The 24,393-nt window shown below is 40.7% G+C and overlaps 3 protein-coding genes and 1 pseudogene across 4 annotated transcripts; 2 read left to right on the plus strand and 2 right to left on the minus strand.

The window, feature by feature from the left end:
- Window positions 1-1,750: 1,750 nt before the first annotated feature.
- Window positions 1,751-2,961, plus strand: LOC115690742 (uncharacterized; annotated as a pseudogene).
- Window positions 2,962-3,099: 138 nt separating this feature from the next.
- LOC115690741 (uncharacterized) lies at window positions 3,100-9,628 on the minus strand. The gene is made up of 9 exons (XM_030617207.2): window positions 6,777-9,628; window positions 6,225-6,397; window positions 6,049-6,120; window positions 5,817-5,969; window positions 5,560-5,732; window positions 5,256-5,403; window positions 4,194-4,316; window positions 3,780-3,867; window positions 3,100-3,700 (listed from the first exon to the last, which is right to left on the minus strand). The coding sequence occupies exons 1-9, from the start codon at window positions 8,857-8,859 to the stop codon at window positions 3,519-3,521; spliced, it is 3,195 nt and encodes a 1,064-aa protein (XP_030473067.2). The 5' UTR covers window positions 8,860-9,628; the 3' UTR covers window positions 3,100-3,518.
- A 2,083-nt stretch (window positions 9,629-11,711) lies between these two features.
- LOC115690787 (uncharacterized) lies at window positions 11,712-14,964 on the plus strand. Its single transcript, XM_030617250.2, has 5 exons — window positions 11,712-12,226; window positions 13,148-13,945; window positions 14,050-14,129; window positions 14,238-14,309; window positions 14,492-14,964. The coding sequence occupies exons 1-5, from the start codon at window positions 11,903-11,905 to the stop codon at window positions 14,769-14,771; spliced, it is 1,554 nt and encodes a 517-aa protein (XP_030473110.2). The 5' UTR covers window positions 11,712-11,902; the 3' UTR covers window positions 14,772-14,964.
- Window positions 14,965-16,338: 1,374 nt separating this feature from the next.
- Window positions 16,339-20,311, minus strand: LOC115690785 (probable protein phosphatase 2C 27). 2 transcript variants are annotated; one of them, XM_030617249.2, is made up of 4 exons: window positions 19,958-20,311; window positions 18,499-18,699; window positions 17,619-17,830; window positions 16,339-17,359 (listed from the first exon to the last, which is right to left on the minus strand). In XM_030617249.2, exons 1-4 carry the CDS (start codon window positions 20,120-20,122, stop codon window positions 16,798-16,800), a joined length of 1,140 nt encoding a protein of 379 aa, XP_030473109.1. In that variant the 5' UTR covers window positions 20,123-20,311; the 3' UTR covers window positions 16,339-16,797. The 2 variants fall into 2 exon arrangements, with proteins under 2 accessions (XP_030473109.1, XP_056176852.1); XM_056320877.1 differs by having other exon boundaries at window positions 16,339-17,374.
- Window positions 20,312-24,393: the final 4,082 nt, after the last annotated feature.

Here is a 24,393-nt window from a genome sequence, read left to right on the forward strand (position 1 = left end):
TTTCGAAGCCACCTTGAATATGAATTGGAACCAATGAATAAATAAGTCTAATCGTTTGGCTAAAACCCGAAAGATACGATGAAGAAAAGAGGACGACTTCTAACACAATTTATATAGCAATTGGTCGGTCCAAAAGAAGGCCCTGCTCATTTAAAATAAAAAAAAATAGATCATACACATAAAACGTGCATGTTCTATAAAATGCTGCGCTTCCGATGATAGCGATAGATTATATATCCATCGACAGGCCATCAATAATCTTTTCTCGCGTCTGATTATTGCAGTCGCTTGAACAGTAAAATTTGGTGGGATCCACCTTAAAATTTACACGATCCGATCCGAAGACTCGCATGCACCGAACTTACATAAGTCAGGCACTTAAGAGTAACTCTTTCGCTCCTTATATTCGAATCAACAAAAAACTTTGATTGCAAAATAACGCAAAAGCCGAGGCAAAAACACACTGCATGAATTAACTGACAAGAATACGATGTTGATCGATTAATCTTTTAATATGCTAATGCGGTGTACCAAGAGAGAAACTCCTGAGTGAGTGTGCGTAGAGTTTTCTCTCTCTTGTGTGTATTAAGTTACCTCTTTTTTCTCGACATAAAAGTTAGGAAAATTATTTTAAAAAAAACCTTAAACCTATTATACGGATATCAATTCAATCCTAAGCCTTTCAATTTGGCCAATTTAGTCCTAAACTTTTTGACGATTTACCAATGTAGTTCTTCCAGTCAATTTTTTTTGGAAATTGTTACATGGCACGGCTGGCGCTAATGTAAACAATTTTTTTCCTTTTTTAATGAATTTTTTGAATTTTTTCTTTTTTTTTTTTTCCTTCTTTCTCCATCAATCGTCGGGCCTCAACAATAGCTAGCGACTAGCCATAGGCGAGGATCGACCTTGCCTAGCCTCTAGCAAGGGTCGACCTTGTCGGAAACGATGAGGTCTAGCCTTACAATCGCTGGATCCAGCAAGGGTTGAGCGTCATCGGGGCTGGGTGACCCTCGCCCGAGGCTGGTGAGGTCAATCTTGCCAAAGGCCAGCGAGGTTGACCTTCGCCTATGGCTGGTTGCCGGCCATCGCCAAGGCCCAGCAACCAGCCAAGGAAGAAGGAAAAAACAGGAAAAAAGAGAAATGAAAAATAAATAAAAAAGTGAAAAATTCAAAAAAATTATAACAAAATTAAGGAAAAAAAAAAGCATAACAAAAAATTGTTCCAGTCAGCACCCGCCATATCACGTAAAACGGCCGGAGTCCACGTTAGCGATTTCCGGCCAAAATTAGTCGAAAGGACTATATAGGCAAATTGTAAAAAAGTTTATAACTAAATTGGCCAAATTAAAAGATTTATTACTAGATTGACATCTGCACAATAGTTTTAGGACTATTTTGATAATTATCCCGGTTAAAGTCATTGTCCAAACGTCAACTGCAATCTATTGCTAGAAGAGATGTGTGAAGCCTTTAAAATGCAGGTGAATACTAAGGGAATTCATGCCACGATAATTAATTAATTGAGGATGCAAGTACGTATATGTGCAGCAGGTTTTTGACCGTATCTGCCCAGCCCATTGAAACTTCGAGGTAGGATGGTCAGCAGCTGGAATGAAGCTTCCTTACTTTTTAAGAGAAAAGAAAGGCAAGCAAGATGCTATGAACTTAGTTCAATTCCGGGTTCACCTGCCCCTTTTATATACTGAGCAACAGACTTTTGCAAGATCTTCCTTGTTTCTTCACCACATATCCTCTATCTCTCTAAGTATATGTTCATTCATCCACTGAATTAATACAAAGCTCGTTCCCGACTTAATATTAGTACATATACATCGTAAACTCGATTGCCGGGATGCTTCCTGGTGTGGAATGTGCCCGGAGGAGAAGGTTCTATCAGAGCCAAGGACAGCCCGACTTGCCGTTCATCACTACTACCGCAGCTACAACTGCTACAAGACATTCCTCGTTCTGTCTCTACACAACCCACCATGCTGCGACTTCCTCTTCTCTAGTACGTAGTTCCGTCCTCTCTCTCTCCCTCTCTGTTGCGTGGTGTCGTAATTAGAGGGTCACCAGATTTCAGGGAAAAGAGGTTTTAGATGCATAGATATGCGAATCTATCACGAAATGTTTTGTTGAGTCTCCTCTTCAACATATTGTGTTTCTGATATTCAAAGTTAGGTATTTTAGGTTTATCTGTTGATCTGAAGTATTAATAAGTTTTCTCATTTTCTTCTGTTGTGAAAAATCAGCAAAGTAGGAACATAATCAACCAAGCATATGGAGATGACGAGGAACTGGGAGGAGTGGCAAGGGAAGCCAAGCATAGACTGGATGAGAGGTTGGGAACTCAGAGGAAACCAGAAACCATGAGAAGGTCAACGGACGAACTTGCATCATGACAACTTGTTCCTTTTCTTTTGTTTATTTATATTGGATTTAGCTTCAAGGTATGAATTGCAGCAAAAATCTTCAGACTCTATGGTTGTGGAGGATCTGTTAGTTCTCTAAATTTGAATTGGAGCAAAAAACCATTTACTTATTATCGTTGTTCGATCTTTTTAGGCACGGCGATGGAGAGAGCTCGAGAGCTAGGGAATTGCAACTGCAGACAATGGTTCATGGAGAGCAGGGTGTCGACAGAGGTGGCGATTCTACCATTTTGAAGAGGTTCGGTTGGGGCAAGATGATGAGGTGGAGAGCCACGGACCAAGACGAGTGCGCCATTTGCCTGGAGAGGTTCGAGGTCGGCGACACCCTGGTGCACCTACCCTGTGCACACCGATTCCACTCAAGGTGCTTGGTTCCGTGGCTCGAGGCTCGTGCTCATTGCCCCTGTTGTCGAATGGGCATCTCGACATAGTAATACAGGGGAAACTTCCCTGCAACTTCCTTCTTTTGAATTGATGTGTTACCAGGAGAAAATAATGTTAGCAGGCAACAACATGGTCGAATCATTTCCGCCGGTTTAAACATATATGTATGTACTACTTGTATGTTGTGGTAATTCACCCTTCATAAATCATTAACGGGCTATAGAAACGATCGATTAAGGATGCATGTGGAGAGTGCTGAAAAGCAAGTCATACTCGTAACTTGAGAAATTTGAGTCGAGAAATCATAATACATATGCACAAATTATATCCATAGGTGTACATGTTATAGTCGTTATTCGATTGAGATATGGAAAACAAAGACCCTTCGTGTGGGTACAACACGAGCTCCTAAAGAGTACCGATGAAATCTGTATCTGGCAATAAATTTAAGCAACGTACCGAACTAATCACCAGAGGACAAAAGCTATAACTGCCCAGCAGGAGGATGATGGCTAGCTTGGAGCTTGTCCTTGCCAAGCACGTCTCAGAAATGGAAACCCTTAAAAAAACAGCCGTCCAGCCGCTAATATCGAAATCTACTTTTATCATATATTCACACACAGCGCACCAATCTTCAGGATTCAACTGCAATCGGCAATTTGTCTGGCATAGCTGTGCTTGAGGGATCATGTACAACTCCTATCTGCGATTATAATTCTTGGAAGAGCTCTTCAAAGCAATAGAACACAACTCCTTTGCAATTTCAGCGAAGCTTGGTCTTTCTGATGGCTCGGATGACCAGCACCGCTCCATCAGCGATTTCCATTCTGGATCACAAGATGCTGGTACTTGCGGCCGTAGTGTATTGTTCACGACACCCACTGATTTGATTGCAATCTCATTAGTCAGCAGCCAATATTCACTTAATTGAGATAGAAGTATATAACGAAGTAACCTCACCTATCATGTGGTTATCATCCAAATCTGCAAACGGTTTTTCTCCAGTCAACAGCTCCCACATGACGATGCCAAATGAGTACACATCAACCTAAGCAAATGGTCAAGTTATCATTAACACATTGCAGATGTGAAACTCTGGGCCATGTCACACTTCGTTCCAGATTTTTCCTTGAACCATGTTGTTGATTAGTGGGCCATAAGTTATTGACATCGAAGATATGCAGACTTAACTAGACATATACGTGGGTAATATCCATGTATGCAACCCATCAATTAGAAGATTTGTTGGAGAAAATTCCAACCAGAGATGGGGTCCTAAAAAGTACCCTACTGGCAACGGTACACAAACACAAACACAAGCACGTAAAGTTGGGCTATATGTAGAGAAGTCGAAATGAAAGGTGAGATCCGAACCTTATCGGACACAGGATTACCACTGTTATTCAATAGTTCTGGTGCCATCCAAGGAATTGTTCCCCGCATACCACCTGCTATTAGAGTCCGCTGTTTTACCTTGGACAGTCCCAGATCACCAATCTGACAGTAAAGTGACACATTTCAGACATCAAATTAAAGGATCTTGCACAAAATCCGGGGACCTACAAAGTCGTCAATTGCTGTAAAGAGGTTCATGGACGTTGGCAAGGAAGCTGGTTTTAAAGTATCATGCACAACTACTTTGAATATGATCTGCTCCCGTATCTTCAGTTTGTAAAAGAGAGAGAATTATTAGAATAGTGATTGGACTAACAACTTAAGGCGAGAACTTTGCTTTGGATGCTAGCTGAAATCAGCTTGAATTTGGAACACAATTTAACTAGATGAAACACCAAAAGTCAAATTCCTTTGGCACAAGAGCTTCCGACAAAATAACTCTGAACACATAAAACAAAGTAGAAATTTGATGGTCGCATAAATAGGGTTAATGATCATTGCACCACCTCATGCAAGACAAACACTATCAATGTAGCAACAAACCATGTTGCAGAACTCACTGCATTGACAATTAGAAAAAGTACAGCTGCACGGACAAGCAGAATGACAAGCAATCATTGTGCTTGAGGCTTGAGCAGCAGCATAGCAGATATCAATGCCGACATGCATGTGTAGCAATTGCGGAGCACAAAATTGCAGTTAAGCTTCGTATGCGTAAATATATGGACAGAGAAAGACATTCAAGCATGTTCAATGGTGTCTCGTTTTCTTTTCTTTTTGTTTGTTAGACATTTGTGGAAGCTCTTATATTTTAGCAGGTAAAGTACTTCAAAACAATCGATTCAGAATAACAAGAAGTACTTCAATGTGACCAAGCACCCCAGCTTTTAATATAGGTTTTCTCCTGAATGACTAAACAGCTCCAGTATGCAAATCTATTTCCTCTTCCCAGAGAATAACAAGTGTCTGAGCATGCACAACATAACTCATATCTCCGAAAAAGAGATACATGTAATGGCAATCAACCACCAGTCCACTAACCTTACAAGTTGGTTGACGGGGATCACCAAGATTGACAAGTAGGTTATCACTTTTCAAATCAAAATGCACTATCTTCTTGTCGTGCAAATATTCCATACCAAATGCCACTTCCCTTGCGATCAGCAGACGCTTACGCATGTCAAAGTTCCTGAAAAAGAACTTAGTTAAGTGGTGAAAGGTGTGCGTCAAACTATTTATAAATGTACACATATATACATATGTACACACACACACATACATATATATATATATATATATATAGAGAGAGAGAGAGAGAGAGAGAGAGAGAGAGAGAAAGTCATACCGTTCACCTTTCTGCAAAGCCTTTCGTAAAGAACCATCAACCATATACTCAGTCACTGTTAAAACAGAATCTCCTGGACCATCAGGCCAATCGTGCACAATGCCATAGAAGGCCACCACATTTGGATGATGCAAATCAGCGAGCAATTTTGCCTCATTCAAGAAATCATGCATCTGCCTCGATACAGCAACAATGCCAAGTATTCAAAAATAGTACTACGAAAAATCAGAAACAACAGAACGCAAGAAGATCCACACCATTCGCTCTTGCTCCAAGGGCTCCCCAAGAAAGCACCTGTTGTTGATCCGTTTAATGGCAACATCTTTACCCCTCCATTTTCCGTGATGGACAGTCCCATAGGTGCCAGAACCTAGTTCTTGCTTAACTTCAAGGTCACAACTTTTAATTATCTGCAGGATGAAAATTCAAGCAAATCAATATCCGGGGGCAAACACAACCACCTATTTTGAAGTAAAGGAATTTTCTTACTTGCAAGCCACCGATTGCATCTGACACAGGAAAGCGAAAATGTACCCTCCCTGCCAACATAGCACTGACATCCTGCGGGATGAAAAGATGCAATAAGCAATTTTAAAATTCATGCACTTCAAGGAAACTACCTGATGGACACTAAAATATGTATGAACACAAAGGATCTTAAGCACCTCAGAGTCAGCTTTGTGGTGCTCATCTTTCTCCTGGTCGAATTCATGAGTAGGCTTATTTCCTTCATAAACTGTCAAGTCAGGATAAGAAGGCAGAACTGTCTGAAAAGCACAAGCAACTACACCCTCAAGAACATTCTGCAGTTCTTGCTCAATGATATGCTCTGCTGAACCTACAGAAGATCAAACAATAAAAATAAAAACCCCAAACACACCCAAAATTAGTCATAGAAGTCCTAAAAGAAGCACCCCTGGAAGACGGAAAACAATCTGAAGATTTGCAGTTTGTCAATTTATTAAATGGCTGATGGAGTCCATCCTCCAATTGCATTTTCTTATTCAATTCCCCAACCTTCCTGGATTGGCTAACCAGGAAGAAGACCTTAGTTTCTAAAGGATTCTTTCCTTAGTGCAATTTTGGAAGGTTTTGGAGGAACATGAGCATCACGATTCAAATTCCAGAGATTATTAACTTTAGACTCGGCACCAGAAGAGCCAGAGCATTCGTTGGAGAATCATGAATTTTATACTTGGATATACGAGCAGGTTTACCTCTGACAGGAGAAGAATCACTAATAACTAGCTTACTCGCCAAGGCCTCCTGTTTAAGCTGACATTGAGCTGGCATAAAATGCTGCTGGGTGCCAATCTCCAGGAAAGGTTCAGGAACAAGACCCTGCAAAACACCAAATGGGGACTGTCCATTGCCAGCAAAGCCCACCATGTGCTTCATAGAATCAGGATCATTCATTCTCGGAACAGTTTTGATATTGTCTTCAAGAGGTAGACAATGGTGAATTGAGCTTGAAACAGGGAGATGGCTAACAGTAGTGTCTCTCTTGTCCAGTACGACAATATTGGAAAATGCATCAGGCAATGCTTTTTGACAAAAAGCACGTGTCTCAAACCTCTGAATATTTTCAGCCTTGCAACAAAATGCTGATCCATCGCAATAAACTGCTTGTCCTGGTTGAACCTGGGAACCATTAGCATCTCCAACCATTGCAGAAGGTGCTTGGACTCGATATGCATCGTGATGTTTCTCACTAGGAAGTGGAACCAACCTCTTCCCAGATGTGGCCTCTTCCCCCGACTGATTTTGTTGAGGATGAGTAAATGGCGGAACTACAGTAGGCCTTAAACCCGCTTGAGAAGATGCCATATCCGTTGTTCTATCTACAGCAGATATAAGCTGCTGAGAGTTACCACCACCAGCATTCTCGTGAAACTGCTGCTGGGCATAAGCAGGACCAGCAGTTCCCAATGGATGAGGACTTGGACGATCCATCATATGAGGAGGAGGCAGGTGATCTATGTTGACATTCTCCTTGTGAGGATCCATGTAACTTCGGATGTAAGGTGAAGCTGATGGAATGCCCCCTCCTGCTTGCTGCAAATTGTTAGCCAATGGTCTCTTTGGTGCAGTTCTTTCTTGTTCAATCTCCAGTTGCAAAGATGATGCATCATTAGAAGCAGCTAAATTCCCTCCAGGAGACCGTGTGCTGGTCAATGGTGGCCCATCGATATCTGCTTGCACAGGAACTGTTCTATCAAAAGCTTCATTGCTGCTAATATCAGAATTTTGTGAGGATGTTGTGCTTGCTGTACTCTCTTTCCTTGTAGTACCACCACCCATACCATCCATTGTACCATTCATGGCTTCGAGATTTCTCTGCCCACTACTGTGCAAGTCGCCAATCCTAATGGCACTTGACGAATCCAGCTTGGGATCAGGGAAAAGAAAAACTTTTAGCTTAGCTGAACCATCTGACAATCCGCTGTCTAATCTCTCACACTCATTCATCATATGATCAAGATCATCATGACTCGTAACAGAAATCAAAGCGTCCAGATCGTGATCAGGGAGCTGGTACTTCACAACAACTTGCTGCCCACAAGTATCCACCATCTTCTGCACAAACTCACTAAAGCTCACATCTCCCCTAATGCGGACTATCTTCATTTCGCCCCTGGCATATTTCAACACACCACAATCGGGACTACGCAAGAGTTCACCCCCAAACTTACATAAGAGCTTAACTGTCTTTCCCAATACCAAATCCTCCCCAACTTTATCAATCAGCCGGCCAGCCCCACTTCCACTACCTTGGTCGCTCAAATGGGGCTTGTGGCCGACACCTGAATCACTGCTGAACTGCTCTTCATCATTTCTGCGGTCTATAGTGACAAAATTCTGGCCAGAACCATTCCGATTTGCGTTTTGAGCTCCGGCCCGACCCACTGTATTGCCGACGATCCTATGCCCTACATACGGGCCATAACCAAAGCCAGGTGCCACCTCATTACCACTCTTATCAATACCATTTGCACCAACGTTACTTACAATATGAGGATAACCAACGGCTGCAGATGGATTTGCACGTGCATATCCATGGGGCGCCGGCACACTTGAGTGCCACTCGGCACCACCATGAGCAGCATTGGCATATACGGTACCTCCTCCGAACCCGGGGTTGGGAACCTGTTGAGGGTTTAAGACCGGTGCCAACTGAGGGTTAACAGCCGTGTGAACAGGGCTCGAGATAAACCCGTCCTGCGTTTGGCCGGTAGCCGAGGCCTGCGTCACGGTAGGAGGTCGTGGATCCTTTGAGGCTAAGTTCTGATGAAATGCCATTTCTCCAAAGAGTACTAGAACAGCGCAATTCGAACTCGGAGGATGCCAAACAGTGTGAAAAATTCAAGGGTTTTCTTTAACAGATTGCGATCACCTCAGTTCTGCTCCATATGAGCTGATTTAAAGTTCAAGGAGGGATCTCTACACTAGCGCAACAAAAAGGAGGAAAAGGCAAAAGAACTAGTTGACAAATGGATGAGTACCAGAGAACTTGGAGGCGTGGAAGAAGAGGACTTCAAAGAAGACGAAGGCTGTGCTCTGTCAGCTCAGCAGACACATGAAATTCGCCAATAGGGAGAGAGAGTGAGAGAGAGGAGCAAAGTTTGCGGAGACCAGCCTACCACCTCTCGCTGGAAATCTCTTATGTAGCCTGACAAACTATAAGTCTTCGTCTTCTTTATTTAATGCTAAAAAACTTCGAACTTTCTTCTTGTTATTCTTCTGCTTCTTCTTCTTCCATGACTCAACTTTCCCATGTTCTTATCTGAAAAATTCTATAGCGTTCCAGAAACTTCTGGCTAATACTTTGAAACGGAAACATCATTGGCAAGGTTATTCCACAAGACTTAAACAGTGAAAACGCAGAAAAACAAACTTCTATTCTTTCATGGGGATCTGGTAATCTGTCGTCTATTTATAGTGGTAGTCAAGAAGGATTCCTGGGAGGTGGCTGATGGATTCGGGTTCTGCAATGTAGGTAGAAGTTTACCAACTACTGCGGTCGAGGTCATCAACCGGTCCATGATCGATTATCAACGAAACCCGTTCTGCTACATCAAATTAAATGTCATATGCTCGAAAGGATCTTAGACCCTCGAAGGGAGTACATGCTTCAAGGGCCCGCTTAAAAGCGCGTGTTTCAATGCGTTCTTCTGGACGTGATTAATTCTGCGCATCACGTTAGTTACCCCATGAAGTGATTTTTCACTGTGTTTCTAGGAACGTGTGTGTTATAACAAGGTGAATTTGAAGCTTTTTGGCCAAGATGAGGTCGCTCCACTTTGCCTTTTTTTGCTTGGAGAGAGGGCTTGAGGGTCAAGCTGTGCTGTTACTGTTGCAGAGTGTGAACCAAAACCCTATAGCCGACAGGTACATAGGGGAATTTTCCTCGTGACTACCTACCTCTCTTTGGATCCTTGTACTTAAAGAAATGTTACGGTCAAGGACACTTCTGGAACCTTTGGACAAAACAGAAGATAAAAAAAGGACACCCCAACGATTATTTTCTAACAAAATTTTCTCTGAACATGACACCTGAGATTTGAGATAGTTAGAATCAGACTCTTCTTATTGTAAGAAAAAATTTTGGTGCATTGATAGCAAGACTGCACCAAATTCAATTGTTTAGATATATTTAGCTACAAGCCTCTGGAACATGTATGTTAATAATTTTCACTTTTTTAACATGTCTTTTGCGGGATGGTTATATTTCGTAACTATAATCAAATCACTTCAAAACATTTACAAATACGTGGACAATCATTTTGATCATAGCCTTCAATTGGTAGGAAAGAACCTAGCTACGATGTGTTTGGTATTAAGACTCGCCATCATGTGCAAAAAGGGTTTTATACCTGATAGTATTATGCACGAAATAAATAACAAAAACCAGTCAAATCACATATAAAGAGGGCCGTGGAGATCTGGACTTTTAACTCGTGCTTTTACATGAGAGAGAACGGTTGATCTTATCGAAAAGTTACCGGTGGCGGAAAGCATATTTCAAGAGTGCACACATGAATTTAGTCTCCTATTTCATTTTTTAAAAGGTTTAAGACTTAATTAGCACCAAAAAAAGATTTAGGACTAAATTGGTACCAATGCAAAAGTTTAGGACTGAATTGACACAAAAAAAAAGTTTAGGACTAAATTGGCACTAATGCAAAAGGTTTAGGACTTTTTAGCACTTTTCCCGTGAAACAAGTGATGCGAGGCAAGGATAAGTCAATTGATCAAGAACTTTAGAAAAAAATTGATCAAGAACAATACGCCAGGATCATAGAACTTACGTATGCTATGAATTACCCAATAACTTTAGAACTTGTAAGTGCATCTCATTGTAAGGAAATTGATAAATTAATGGGACATCTAAAACATTACTATGCATTATGCATTATGTTATATTGGTTCTTCTCCTTCATTAATGATTAATACCCAAAAAACCTCAAACTGATACACTTACGATAAATTTACCCCAAACTAATTTTTTACAAACTGGTATACCTGTAACAATTTTACCCTTTAATAGTTTCCGTTAAATTTTACAGTCAAATTTCTCAATTGGATAACACGTGGCAGTTGATAGGTATATAAGTTTAAGATTTTACCCTCCGTTTGTCACAAGTGTACCATTTTGTGGTTTTTCGTGATCAAAAAATTAATTTATGGTAAATCTGTCACATGTGTATCAGTTTGGGGTTTTTAATGGTCAAAAAATTAATTCGAGTTAAATTTGTCACATGTGTATCAGTTTGGAATTTTTCGTGGTATTAACCCTTTTTTTTTATACGAGTTATGTTAACAAGCGACCTAAAAATACTAATTAATTAAATAAGAGGGGAAATCGATATTCAAAGCATGTGTCACTACAACGGAAGTTACAATTTGTTTTGTTATTTGATTGTTTAAACAAAATGTTGGTAGCTCAATCGTTTGACCTTAACTTTGTGGAAATCTAATCCTTAACGCACACCGGCTTGTCCGCATTAGGACCGGTCGTAGAGTAGCGGCGAGAAATGTACGGCACCGCTGGTCGCTACGCGGCGTCGTTTCGGACATATCCCCCCCAGAAAAATCTCAACGGCTAGTTCCAAGTGACCGTTTCAGAGCGTTCTTGGTTTTCAAATCTGAGGAAAACCGATTTCACAAACACTTCCTAAAACATCAGCACAAAACCAAGAAACGCCTTCCTCTCTTTCATAATCCCCCACAACCCACCACGATCGCAGCTCCGGTTCACTCTCGAACCTCGCCAAAACTCGATCTTGATCCCGGAAAGCTCGCCAAGTTTCGATCTTTCCTTCGCACCCCCGCCTTCGCGAACATGCCTCAGTCGTACACCCCCGCGTACTACTCCACGCTCCATGACTCCATCACCTCCCTCTGCAAGACCATACTGCCCTTCTCCTTCAAGAAGCGGCGCCTGCCGTCCGCCGAGCACAAGCTCCAGCAGATGCAGTCCGATAACCTGAAGTGGCAGCAGGACTCCTTCCACCAGATGCTCAACCTGATGGGCCTCCACAAGGAAGGGATTTTGGGCGAAAGCGAGGTCTCGGCTTTTCGGTCGCATTTGCTCGAGACCCTTATCGCCGCGCCGGCGTGTCACGAGCATCCGACCATACTGAGGGATAAATTGCTGTTCTTGCAGGTAGGCTCATTTTTCCATTTACTCGCCTTTGAACTGCTTTTTCTCGTGAGAAATTGCTGGTATTGTAATGTTCTGGGGATTGAAGTTATATACGCGTGATATGTCGAATGATCTGGAGTTTTGAACCTGATTGGTGCATTTACGGCTCTACCTCCCGAGTCCTGACCAGGTTTCATGACTATGACAAAACTGAAAAATGGTTAGGAACCATATTGTCTCACAAGTATATTGAAGTACTTAGATGTATAAAAATATTTATTTTATCCGTTAGGTCAGCGGCACGCAGGACAAGTATTTTGAAGCTCAATCTTGGGTATGCTTGATACTTGAGTCTCATGATCACTTGATTCAAGCTCCCACAAGAACTATTTTGATCTTTAGTCTGCTAATCGGTCTTGAAGAGCTTAATCAAGGAGCTTGCGAGCAGTTTAACTTGCTTACATTCCTAGTTAGAACACTAGTAATGATAAACCAACTAGAGGCTTTTTTAAGAAGTCTATGGTGATATCATATAAGTTTGGCAAAAGCTCATAATTGAGTCTTAATTGGGTTCTGGTCTACAATGTTGATAGTCCAGTTGGAAGCAATAAAGTTATATACATATATGTGTGTGTACGTGTGCGGGCGTGTGACTCCAGAAATAGGACATCGAGTGGATATGCAATATTTTGAGTTCAACTTAACTGTTTGTTGGTACTGAAAGTGAGAGAATGGGTGAGGATTATGGGAGGATCATTTACTTGAGATCTCCTATTAGATTGTAGTAGAACTTTTCCCATTTCTCACAATTGCAGTATGTGACATCGAACAAGCCACGTAACGTTTATGCGCTTTCCTGTTCTCTCATCAGAGTAAGGACTGTCACCAATTTAAGGGTCGTGTTATATTGTTGAAATGCCTGATTGTTGCTGTCCTTATTAGGAACTCTTGTATGCCAAATGCATCACGGTGGATGAGTACCACTCTTCGAAAAGGCCACTATTGCAGAGACTTGCAGTTCAAGGAGCTGAGATTGATGCCAGAGATGTCATACTTGCTGGGCCAAAAGACACAAAAGAGAATTCTGATGAAGAATGGTCTGTCATTGACTTGAAGGATGAGAATTCCACGCTCAATAAAGAGAACTTGCAGTCAAAGAGCAAACTGAAGCAAAACTCAACGATGAAGCATATTAAAGGAGCAGTTTCCGCTCTTAGTTTTGGATCATCTTACAAACCGAGCAAAAGCAAAGCTGAAATAAGCATATTTGACACATTCTCTCAGAATCTGAGCTCATCAAATTTCGACATGACTTCCTCTAACAATGAAAAGCCATTCTGGGATGGCCGTTTAAAGGAGAAAGAAACCGAAACACAGTCAATACTCATGGCAGAAAGCTTGCCCCAAGAATCTTTGAAGGAAAGTGGTGCAAGTAGCAAACAAAAGAGAAAACCATTTAGGACTATCTTTCAGAAAGAGCAGAGGGAAGGACATGGAGGAGACAATAATAATGGTCCTGAAAGTGAGGAGAGATCGTCGAAATCAGCGAAGAAGCAGTGGGGTTTTGAAGGATTGAAGAAATGGAAGAAACACGATTCAGATGATGAGACTGCTCCGTTGTCACTTAATGAAAGGTCATACAGTGAAGCTTATGCATGCATTGGTGAGGGACCTGATACTAAGCAGATTAAGAGAAAGTTGCTTTCGGATGGTTCCCCATCAGATTTTTTCATTGATAAGGTATGTGAATTTACTTGTTGAACATTGTTCTGAGGACCAAGTGCCTTCATTTGCAACTTTGAGTTAACACCATTAACCAACTCAACAATGCAATTCTTTTGCAGGTTTTGGGTGATAAAATAAAGAAGGAGCTGTCTCGAATTCAAACAGAACTTGGCACCACAAACCCCAAGATGAAATTCTCGTAAGCCTTCTTCTTTAGAGGAATCATAAGTAATGCTGGCGTCCGTTCTCCTCAGCTTGAGTGATTCAAAGTAACGATTTTGTTGCATGTTCTGTTTCTGTTCACCAGAGATGAACAGATTGAAGCCATTTCAACTAAGCTTCCTGTGGACAAGGCTGATCTGAAAAAGTTCTTCCCTAGGTAAGAAACCGATTCCTCTTTTGTTAGTTCTCTTTTCATCCACCACAGAGTGATCTTTTGATTCATCTGCTTTTACTCTCAACTATATTAAATATACGGGAAAACTAAACGAAGTTATAATAAGTTCTTGTGTTCCTTTATGTCATGCTAATAATAAGTTCATCTACTTTTTCCTTATAAAGATCGTGGTGTGATCAATATGGGGATATGGTGCTCGACGTGGTGAAAAAAGAGTTCAAGGATCACGTCGGGGAGATGGAGAAGTTGAGAAATGCGGCAAGAGAGAGACACAACCACTCTGCCCGATGGACGACATTTGATGACGACGAGAATTGTCACCCAAATCTTTTTGCTGCAAATAAGGATTACTCGTTGCCTCAGAAGCAACCATTTGATTCTAGCTGCTTTGAAGAAAACCCTTTCTTTCAGAATTACGCTGAAGGATATGGACGGAAGTACTAAGCAAAGAAGTGGATTATGGAAAGAATCGACTATGTTTGGAATAGGAGTCATAAATCTTGGGTTGGAAAAATGCAAGGAGGCCTTGTCTATATTCTTCAACCTATTCTTATGATACATGGGGAGTTACCATTGCTCCCAGTGGTAGTATGTGTTGTATTAGCTGTAGTAAACTAAGAGAAGAAATCTGTTCTTCAAGAAAATTACATTTCTTATAATTTGAGCCCTCCTCTCTCTCTCTCTCTCTCTCTCTCTCTCTGGTGCTAAACATGTTAAACAGAATTTAAAAGCGAGGAACGAGAAATTTCGGGATGTGTCATCGTCAGGTCATCCTGATAGCCTAGATGCAGAATCTAATGTCTCCAGGTGCAGGTGGATCCAATACGATAATTTGTCTTGGGAATTTACATTAAACCAGATCACAATCTTCACCCTATTTGGGTGGTGTTACAACAAGTAGATAAAAGATATGCCTAAACAAGCTTGTGGAGATAAGCACAAAGTAGGAAACTGCTCCAACGCTTAAGGTCATTGAATCGAGATTCTAGACTGCACGGATGAATTCATCTTTGAGTTTGACATACATACATCTCTTCTTCTAGACAACTCCATGAGATTTAGGTAGCAAAACTACCAGCACACGCTCTCTCTGACTAGTAGCTGTGTGGATAATCTGGTTTGTAACAATGACATTTGTCAAAACAACACTGGGGAGAACTCTATCCTGTGATCTATATAAAGTTGCGTGACCATACACTTCGCCACACTGCTCAGAAGGAAGCTTGGGGAAGAAGAATGCATAACCCTCCACCACCACCCCACGATCCTCACCACCCCCCACCCCACGAGCCGCCTCCCGGTCTTCCACATCCCGAGCCACCTCCTCCTCATGGCCACCCTCCCCCTCCTGGCCCACAAGCACCACCTCCAGGGCCTCCTGAGCCTCCCCCTCTTCACCCTCACCCTCACCCTCACCCTCACCCTCACCCTCACCCATGACCCGATCAACTCAATCACATCCGAAATATGTGTGTTTGCGTACGTTTGTGTTTAAATTTGGATTGTTGTATGTATAGTTTTGTCTGCTATGCTTTATAAGTGGCATGCTGGCATTGTGCTGTTTCATCTGACATCATGTCACACAAGATGGCAAGAGTCGTTCCAAAACTCGCCTGATGTTCGGGATCTTCGACGGCTCTGCTTTTATCACTTCATATGTACGTATACATGTTGCAGTGCAACTACAATTAAATAAGTGTTGCCATCGATGCTTCTACTTGTCCCCATTTTGCTATTTTTGGGTATTACAAGAAGGGCTGAAGCATAATGAAGTTCTGGTTCGAAGCAATTGGCAAGCTTTGAACCTTGTTTAATGCAAAAGCAATAAGAAAAGCTGACGACGTTCTAAGTAGTAACACCACTAATTGAACAAAGAACAAGAGCTATTTAACAAGAGTATATGATCCGCGCACCCCCACCCACCCACCCCCCCACCCTACCAAGAGTTAAGAAGCTAGTAGATGCAAGAAACACGGGGAAAACAGAAAAGGAACGTGCAGCTTAAGGCCAGTGGAATGACCCACAAATGTGTGGAGGGCAATAATCATGAAAGGGGAAGTCTCAACAAGGAAAGTCGATATGTACAAATTCCAAGCTACATGAACATCTGACAATTGTCTTGATATCATGATCCTTATCATCATCATCCCCTGCCGAAGAATACAACAAAGTTCCTCTCAGGAATCATCTCGAGCTTGTTCCAGTGCCAATTAGAAAGAAAAGTTACGATCTCATGACCGAAAAAATGAAACCTCGCTAACTTCGAGCTTCTCCATCTCAATGCCAAAAGAAAGAAGCAGAAGAGAAAAAAGGGTGAAAAAAAAAAGATGGCTTCTATTACCGGAATGAACTATACATACGCAGGGAACTCTCACCAATCAACCATGTAACCTGACTACATTTATTTCCCACTCGTCTAATTTATTTCTCATCTTGAAAACTGCATGACCTTCAGATAATTTGTATAATATCATCCTTCCAAAAAGCATTTGACGTTCTGAAGTCCTTCGACGAAGATACTTCTCCTTACTCTACCCTTTGGTGCCACCAGCTGTGGAGGCCGCTCCAAGTGAAAACTCACTATCACGACCGTCAAATTATCGGTTGCTCCTCTCTTTATTGCTTCTTCGACTACCTCTTTGCAGCATAATTTCACATCATTGTGCTCTTGGAGCCGCCTCCTGGCAAAATCTATGGCATTCTGGCTAGTAAAGGAATCCCACATCCCATCGCTTCCGATTATCAAAAACTCATCTTCTTTATTCAACGTCACCAACTTAAGCTCTGGTTCGGCACTTAATGGCCCGCCAACTCCGCTCATTTCCTTCATACCTTCGAGATGCCAATCTCCCAATGCACGTGTGACAGCTAACAGACCATTCAGATAGCCATCGTCAACAAAACCACCCAAGGACTCAATCCTCACCTTCTCTCTCGTACAGCAGGGCCTGTGGTCTTTAGACATTTCCAAAGCAACTCCTCGTCGTGAGAGTACAGCCCGGCAATCACCAGCGTTTGCCACCAATAAAGACCTGTTGAAAGCATTCCTGAGGAGTTTACAAACACATTTCGACCAATCATAATGAATATGTCAACCACAATAGTACCTGCTATAGTTCTCATGTAAGATTCAAGTTTCACATAAAAGGTGTAAAAAAAGCCTGATGCTTCCATCTCTTGATTTCAATTTAAGTCATTTATCCTTTTTCTGTTCCTATCAGCGCATAATCCTACATTAATTTGATCATTCAACCAGCATGCTTAATCAGCAGACTGAAGAGCACAAGTTACCTGCCAAATATCATCGCAGTAAGTGCAGTCGTCCCAGAGGACAAGGCAGTCTCGAGTGTGCATGACTTTGCAAATGCAGCATCAACCTCTTTGAATGATCTCACGACGACTTTCTCAAGCTCTAGAGGGAAATCAGAATCCTCAACTATAACTCTAGGCAAATGGTCGCGGACAAACTGTGCAGCCGCCTTTCCCATATGCCCATCAAATACCTGCCATATGCCAGATTAACCGGTCAGAGCCAGAAGTTGATAGATTAATATTAGTATAATTATTTTCACTATCTAAGTTCATTCTGGCTAAGTAATTGTGATTGATGTATACTCTATTAGTGCAAGATCCGACAGACCCTGGTTAAATCAAATAATAGAAGGTCTGAATGCAGCATATCTATCGGAGGCTTGAATCACGTGCAGCTCTAGACAAAATGAGCAGACTGATGATGAGATTCAAAATCTCCTAGAGAGAGGGTTAATGTATCGCAGAATTCCAAAAGCTGAAAGGCTGGACAAAGCAGATTCCACGGATTAGGTTCGACCCAGTGCAACTTTATGAGTATCTAATGTTTATATAACGCACCTTACACTTATAGCATCAAATGACCCAAAAAATCCTAAACATACAGGGCAGAGATGCCTAAAATATTCAACGGCTACTTCTGATATAATTTGAGCATCAATATTTAAGCTCGGTAAAATTTCAAAGCCATGGTGATAAGTGCATTGCCCAGGCATGATGCATTAAGAGGTTGATAATATAGATGATTCACCAACATTTAGACAATCCAAGAATAGAACTAAATCACATGTATATCACTGATTGAGCGCGGTGAAATAATTGAGTATCAGTCTGTAGCTAACAAGCAGGTTAAAGGACTTACGCCATAGAGAGAAACAACTTCCTGATTAAGCTTATCGTAGCCAAAAGTCGTAGCCAGATTGCCAATGCAAACATGGGTATCCTCCATATGGGGCCGACCACCGATATCAGACCACTCTCCTGACCTAAGCTTGGGTATGAAGTTGCCTAACATGTTCAGTCTTTTCTCTAATGCCACGTTTTCCTCACAAATGCTTTCCAGCTGCAAAAGGAAGAGGAACTATCTGATTAATATGAGAATTCACAGGGGATGACTAAATCAGGAAAAATTCAATAACAATCAGTCTTTCATCGAAAGAAGAAAACGTAGCAAGTCACTTGACCACTGGTATAGGAGTCATTTCTTGTTCTTTGGACAGAGATACAATTAAAAACGAACAAAACCTCAATCTAATCACATGAACTGGTTTTCAGCACAAGAAGTTTAAGGATGATGACAATCATTCAACGGGGAGGCCACATTATGAAAAGCAAAAATAAAAGGTTCCCGTCTACCATACGGAGAAAAACAAAACTTATGCCCCTCAGTAACAGAAGCAGCCTCAAAGCAACATCTATGTAACTTGTGAAATCAAGTTAGAAATTAATGCATCTTCCCTGATCTAATATGCAAGGCAATGACCTAACCATGTCTCTAGCATGGACCTTTTTTTTTTCTAACTTTTACGGGTAAATCATGTATTAATCAACTTGTCAATGGCTCTCACACTCTTTGGACATAGCCAGGTTTCCTGCATTAAAGCCGGTAACGAATTTCATTTTGAAAAGACTATTTCTATGACATGAAGTACGGCCTACACAGTTCCTGCACATGATATATTCTTCTTCCTTTGTTTTTCCGCTCTCCCGGTGGAAATTTCGAGTGCTCGTGCATTCAGCAAAGACCAAAAGTAGGGAACTTAACATGTGGATATAATTTCGCCCTACATTCAAAGACAGCCTCTTAAATTGAGAAAAGGAAGAGCAGAGACAATAAAAGGTCTTCCAAACAACAAAAAAATCTTTAATTTTCATGAATTAGCGTATGAAACCTAAAAGCAAGTACAAACAACAACCAAGCTAGCAAAATAGTGACCAACAGAAAGAAAGAGAAATTAGTTCACACCAAACCTAGAGAGAACATGACCATCTACTTCAATATCAGAGAAGACAAATATACCAACAAGTTAAGCAAAAACCAGTCAAAGTCACAACCTCAATACTCATCACCCACGAAGAAAACCATCAAAATACACACTCATCATCCTAAAGAAGTCACGGAAACACATTCAGAGCTCAAAAACTATGAAATCACATCCACAAACCCCAGCTCTCAAATCAAGTTCCAAAATTGAATTAAAAACAGAGAATTCAACCACAAGAAATCAAACAATGACCAGAAAAGGGAAACAAGAATTAATAAAAAATCAGCAGAGCGAGCAAATTTTTCTTTTTTAAAGAAAGAAGTCAAATTTTCTTACTGGGAATGAACTGCGAAGGCCAGCCTGGTCGGCGGGGCACACAACAGGAGGCTGCCTGTCGAGATTCTCCATCTGGGTATGCAACATTTCGCAATGCGAGGGCCAGGACTTGCTGTTGCTGGAATCAAGATCCTCCATCTCCTGCTCACCATCCTGAACACACATGGCTGACTTCTCTCCTCCTCAGCTGTTTAAGCCAGCAACTTGGGTTGGTGCTGCTGCTGTTGGTGGTGGTGCTCTTGCTGGGGGAGGTATCTGGAGGAACAGAACCGACAATTTAGAAAGGGTGGAAGGAAAATAGTGGGCTTGGAGAGAAGATTCTGAGGTATATCAGTGGAGGCTGCTCTGTTTTTCAGTAGACAGAGAGAGGAGAGAGAGAGAGAAAGAGAGGGAGAGAGAGAGAGATGACGAGGGCCGTTAAATTCCAGATTTTTCTAAGAAAGCGTGGCTGAAAAGATCGGTTGGTTGGCTGGGGTTTTATGCTCTTGTCCATGTTCCTCCCTCTGCTCTCTTCTTCTTCCTTTTTGGTTTAGTCAAAGGTTAGGAAAAAAGATATTTGTATAATTCTTTGGTTTTTTGGGTCGAAGATGCTGTATAATCCGAGCAATCGACAAAATCAACCGCAATATCATTTTTGTAAAAGATATTTATGAATAATATTCTTCGAATAAATGATGGTAATTCTCACATGTTTTAGGTACATTTTAATTGTTCGGCACCACAAAAAAATCTAAATTACTCTCACTATGCACCTTAGTACCCAAATTTTTTTTTGTCGTGTCACTAAAGATAAAAAACTATTCCTACTATGACATCAATACCCTAATTTTTTCCGTCTTGCTAAAATTCCCAAACTTGTATCAGTGTGATACTTATACATATTTGGGAATATCGGCGTCATACTGAACAATCTTTATGATTTTCTTGTCATATCAGTATAAGTTTGGGATGCCGGTGGCATAAAAAGATTTGGGGTATTGATAGAGTTTTTTTGTGGTTTTTTCTCCATTTTTAATTGGAGCTACTAAAATGAGCATAGACAATATACAGTCATGGGAGGAAATGTTTAGATGGAAAAGGAAAAATACAATTGGTCAAGAGGAAAGATACAAAGTTGGGGTGGGGTCCTGTTGGATTTTGATGGGTTGAGTCGGTCATTGAATGAATGGCATTCGGCCATTGTTGTCCTGTTTTGCGCAATAGCTGAGGTGGCCCCCCTTCTTTGCCACCTTTTCATCTTTTAGATTTTTCTCTGTTGAGGTTTAGATTTTTTTCCTCTCCCCCCTTTGAAAGATGCTTTTTCCTTCTTTTTTGTAACGTTTTTGGATACTTTTAGGTTTTAACATTAAACTCGTGGAATTTGTTAGAGGATGGATGATTCAGATAAATGGTGGGAATTTAGAGATTTTTCTTTGGAAGTGGGACTAGAATTTAAAGAGATTGCCAAGGGCTCCACACATGATAAAAATCCCTTTTAGAGATCTCGATGACAACCAATTTACGTGCACATAAACATTTCACGGATCCTAATTTCTTTTTAAATTGAACGTAATATTTATATGTGTGTAGTTTTTTTTTTTTTTCGGTTTCACTCGTCTATTCTATATACAAGTGTGTATTACTCACAAAATTGAACTTTGAATCTAGTACTCTCCGGCTCCAGTTGTATGCTTGTTGGTTGTGCACAAAAATTAAAAGCCCTATGATTGCAACAAGAATATATATATGATTTGAGTTATTTTAGGAAATGAACTTAAATGGTAATAGGATGGTGAAAACTAACTTGAATACAAAATCCATGAAAAAAGATTCACAGTAAGAAATCACTATTATAACGATCCTTTAACTTGTCATTTTGTTTGTTGTTTAGTGTTATACGATATTTATTCACCTCTTAGGCTCCGTTTGTTTTGCAAAAAATGCTCATTTTCGGGAGCTTAAATTGTTTGGGAAAATGAGTCAAAGGAAAATGTTTTCTTACCAAAGCTTAAATTTAAGAAAATGATTTCCTTTTTAAAAAATCGAAAATTATTTTCCAAAATATGATTAGGTGTTGACACTTGGACCAAAAGTTCCGCACTTGGGCATAAGAACCCCAATGCTCATTCTCAGGCCCTTGACAGCAGGGCCAAGTCCCCAACGCCTAGGCCCCAGTCCATTGAGGCCAGGCTCAAGACCCCCGCACCCCGTCCCAGGTCCATATAGGTCGTGCTTGAGAAGCCGAGCCTATGTCCTCAACGCCCGTGCCCAGGTCCATCGAGGCTAGGCCCCAAAACCTAGGCACCCGAGACCAAGTCCCCAAAACTCGGACCCAAGTCTAATGAGGCTAGGCCATAGAGGCCAAGCCTTGGACCCCGGTGCCCGCGTTTAGGTCCCTAGTGCCTGGACTCAGGTCCATTCAGGCCGTGCTTGGGACCCCGGCGACCTTGCTAGATCTAGGGTGCCGAGGAGCCGGGCACAAACACCGAGTTGTCGTGCTTGGTTTTAGTGGACCCAAGATTAGTGCTCGTGCTCAAAAGTCGGGGATCCGAGCTTGAAACCTTGATGCCCGTGCTAGGTTCCTTAGCTACCCATGTGCCAGTCACTAGTGGTTGAATAATGTATATTTATTTACGAAAATTAAATGAGATTTTCCTTGTCAAATGACAGAAAAAATTTTCCAATTCATTTTCCTTAGCCAAAGACCGAAAAATATTGTAATTTTCCTGGAAAATTAGTTCTCCGAAAATATTTTCCAGAAATGTCACATTTTTCATGAAACAAAATGTAGCCTTAGTGTATGTATGGACTTTATTGAAATTTTTAGACAAAAAAGTTTGAGGCTGAACGACATTTGGGGTTTATTTACAACAATTTTGGTTACATTATATAAAACACTCTGCTCCTTTAATAATTCACAAAACCGAAAGTAAGGACATTCCAGTTTTTATATCAACCTAACTCTCAAAAAAATGCACCTGTCTGTCAAAATCGAATTGCCACCACACGTGACCTTATAGGGGGCGATATTGAATGGCAATCTCTTTTGTGTCAATTTTATGAAACCCCCCATATTTTGCGACCGTCACAGTTTTATAGTTTCGAAAAAATAAATTTGCGTGGTGAACTGAGAAGATGCCACAAGATCAATACGTGGCCTTATGGCCTCTCTAGTCAATCATAACTCATAAGATAACGCATGATTGTTAGGTAGTTTTGAAAAATCAAGCCAATTACTTGCATCTATGCTCGAGGGGGGGTTGGTGGTGGTGGGTTGGACACACGTTTGAATTCAACCAGCCACAAAAAAAATACCACATTTTTGTAGCATTGTAAATAAAAAAAAATTAGCACCTATAATGTGGTCCTCCTATAAGTTTAATCCTGTCCTTTTATTGGGAATTTCAGATTAAAAATTAGTACTCTAAATGGATATGTTATAATATTAGGACATTTTAATATTAAATTACGCTTACATTTAATTGGTTAAGTTTTTACAGTAATTAACTCGGATGCTACGAAATTTTATATAGGAGCAGAGTCGGGTCTTGTCCCATCTCATTTTACTTGTGCGGTTTCTCCGTTTACTAAATTTCACGTATCGTTTTTAATTCAGCTTGCAAGTGATAGGAAGTGTTAAGAATTCCAGAATTTGAAACTTTTAAGTTTGGATTTTTGAATATAGCCAAGAATAATATGAAATATAGCCCAAAGTCTATTTATATTTTGTTTACATAATTTACTTTAGAAGATGTACCATATGATTTGCAAGAGGGTTTTGCCAAATCAACGAAAGTGACATTAAAACATAATTTTTGTTATAGTTTCCCTTTTCTATTCTTCCCTAGAAGAGTAAGGTGACGATCCTTACAAAATGAAATAAAAGCTTCTACACAGTTCCTTGTATATTTAAGAAGGCTTCACAAGTCCTCCCCACATGAATCACACGATCATGGATTATTCCTAAAGCTAGACGACACTTTTTAAGTGATGACAAATTGGGATTTCCTTCCTTTTTTTTATGGGAAATAATTCCTTAAAAAAATGATTTGAAAGAGAGATTGTAGGCAGTTCATAGGTTGGTGTGAATTGTAAGTTAAGTTCTGATGGGATAATAGTGATGGATTGACATGGACGTTAGATTTCTGCTGTGCGCTCCACGTTACATTGCGTTGCGTTGCTTTTCTCCTTTCCACAGAAAAGGCAAAAATATCACTAATCATTTTCGAATTTTGTGTTACGTCATTTTCCATTTTTCGCAATATATAATCTCACTGCTTTTATTTTGTTTTTTTTGTTTTTCTAATGAAAAGAGAACTATGTTAACAACATGTCTTGCCAAATGGGGAAGAAGAGATTACGCCCTTTTTATTGTATTTATTAGAAAGATACGAAGGTTCACCTAATATGTATGGAATTTCTTAAGAGCATGGGAAAATATGACTTTCGTCTTATAA

The sequence above is a fragment of the Syzygium oleosum genome, unplaced genomic scaffold, assembly GCF_021117445.2.
Source record: "Syzygium oleosum isolate NSW1041296 unplaced genomic scaffold, Sole_v2.1 Sole_v2.21, whole genome shotgun sequence".
NCBI lineage: Eukaryota > Viridiplantae > Streptophyta > Magnoliopsida > Myrtales > Myrtaceae > Syzygium > Syzygium oleosum.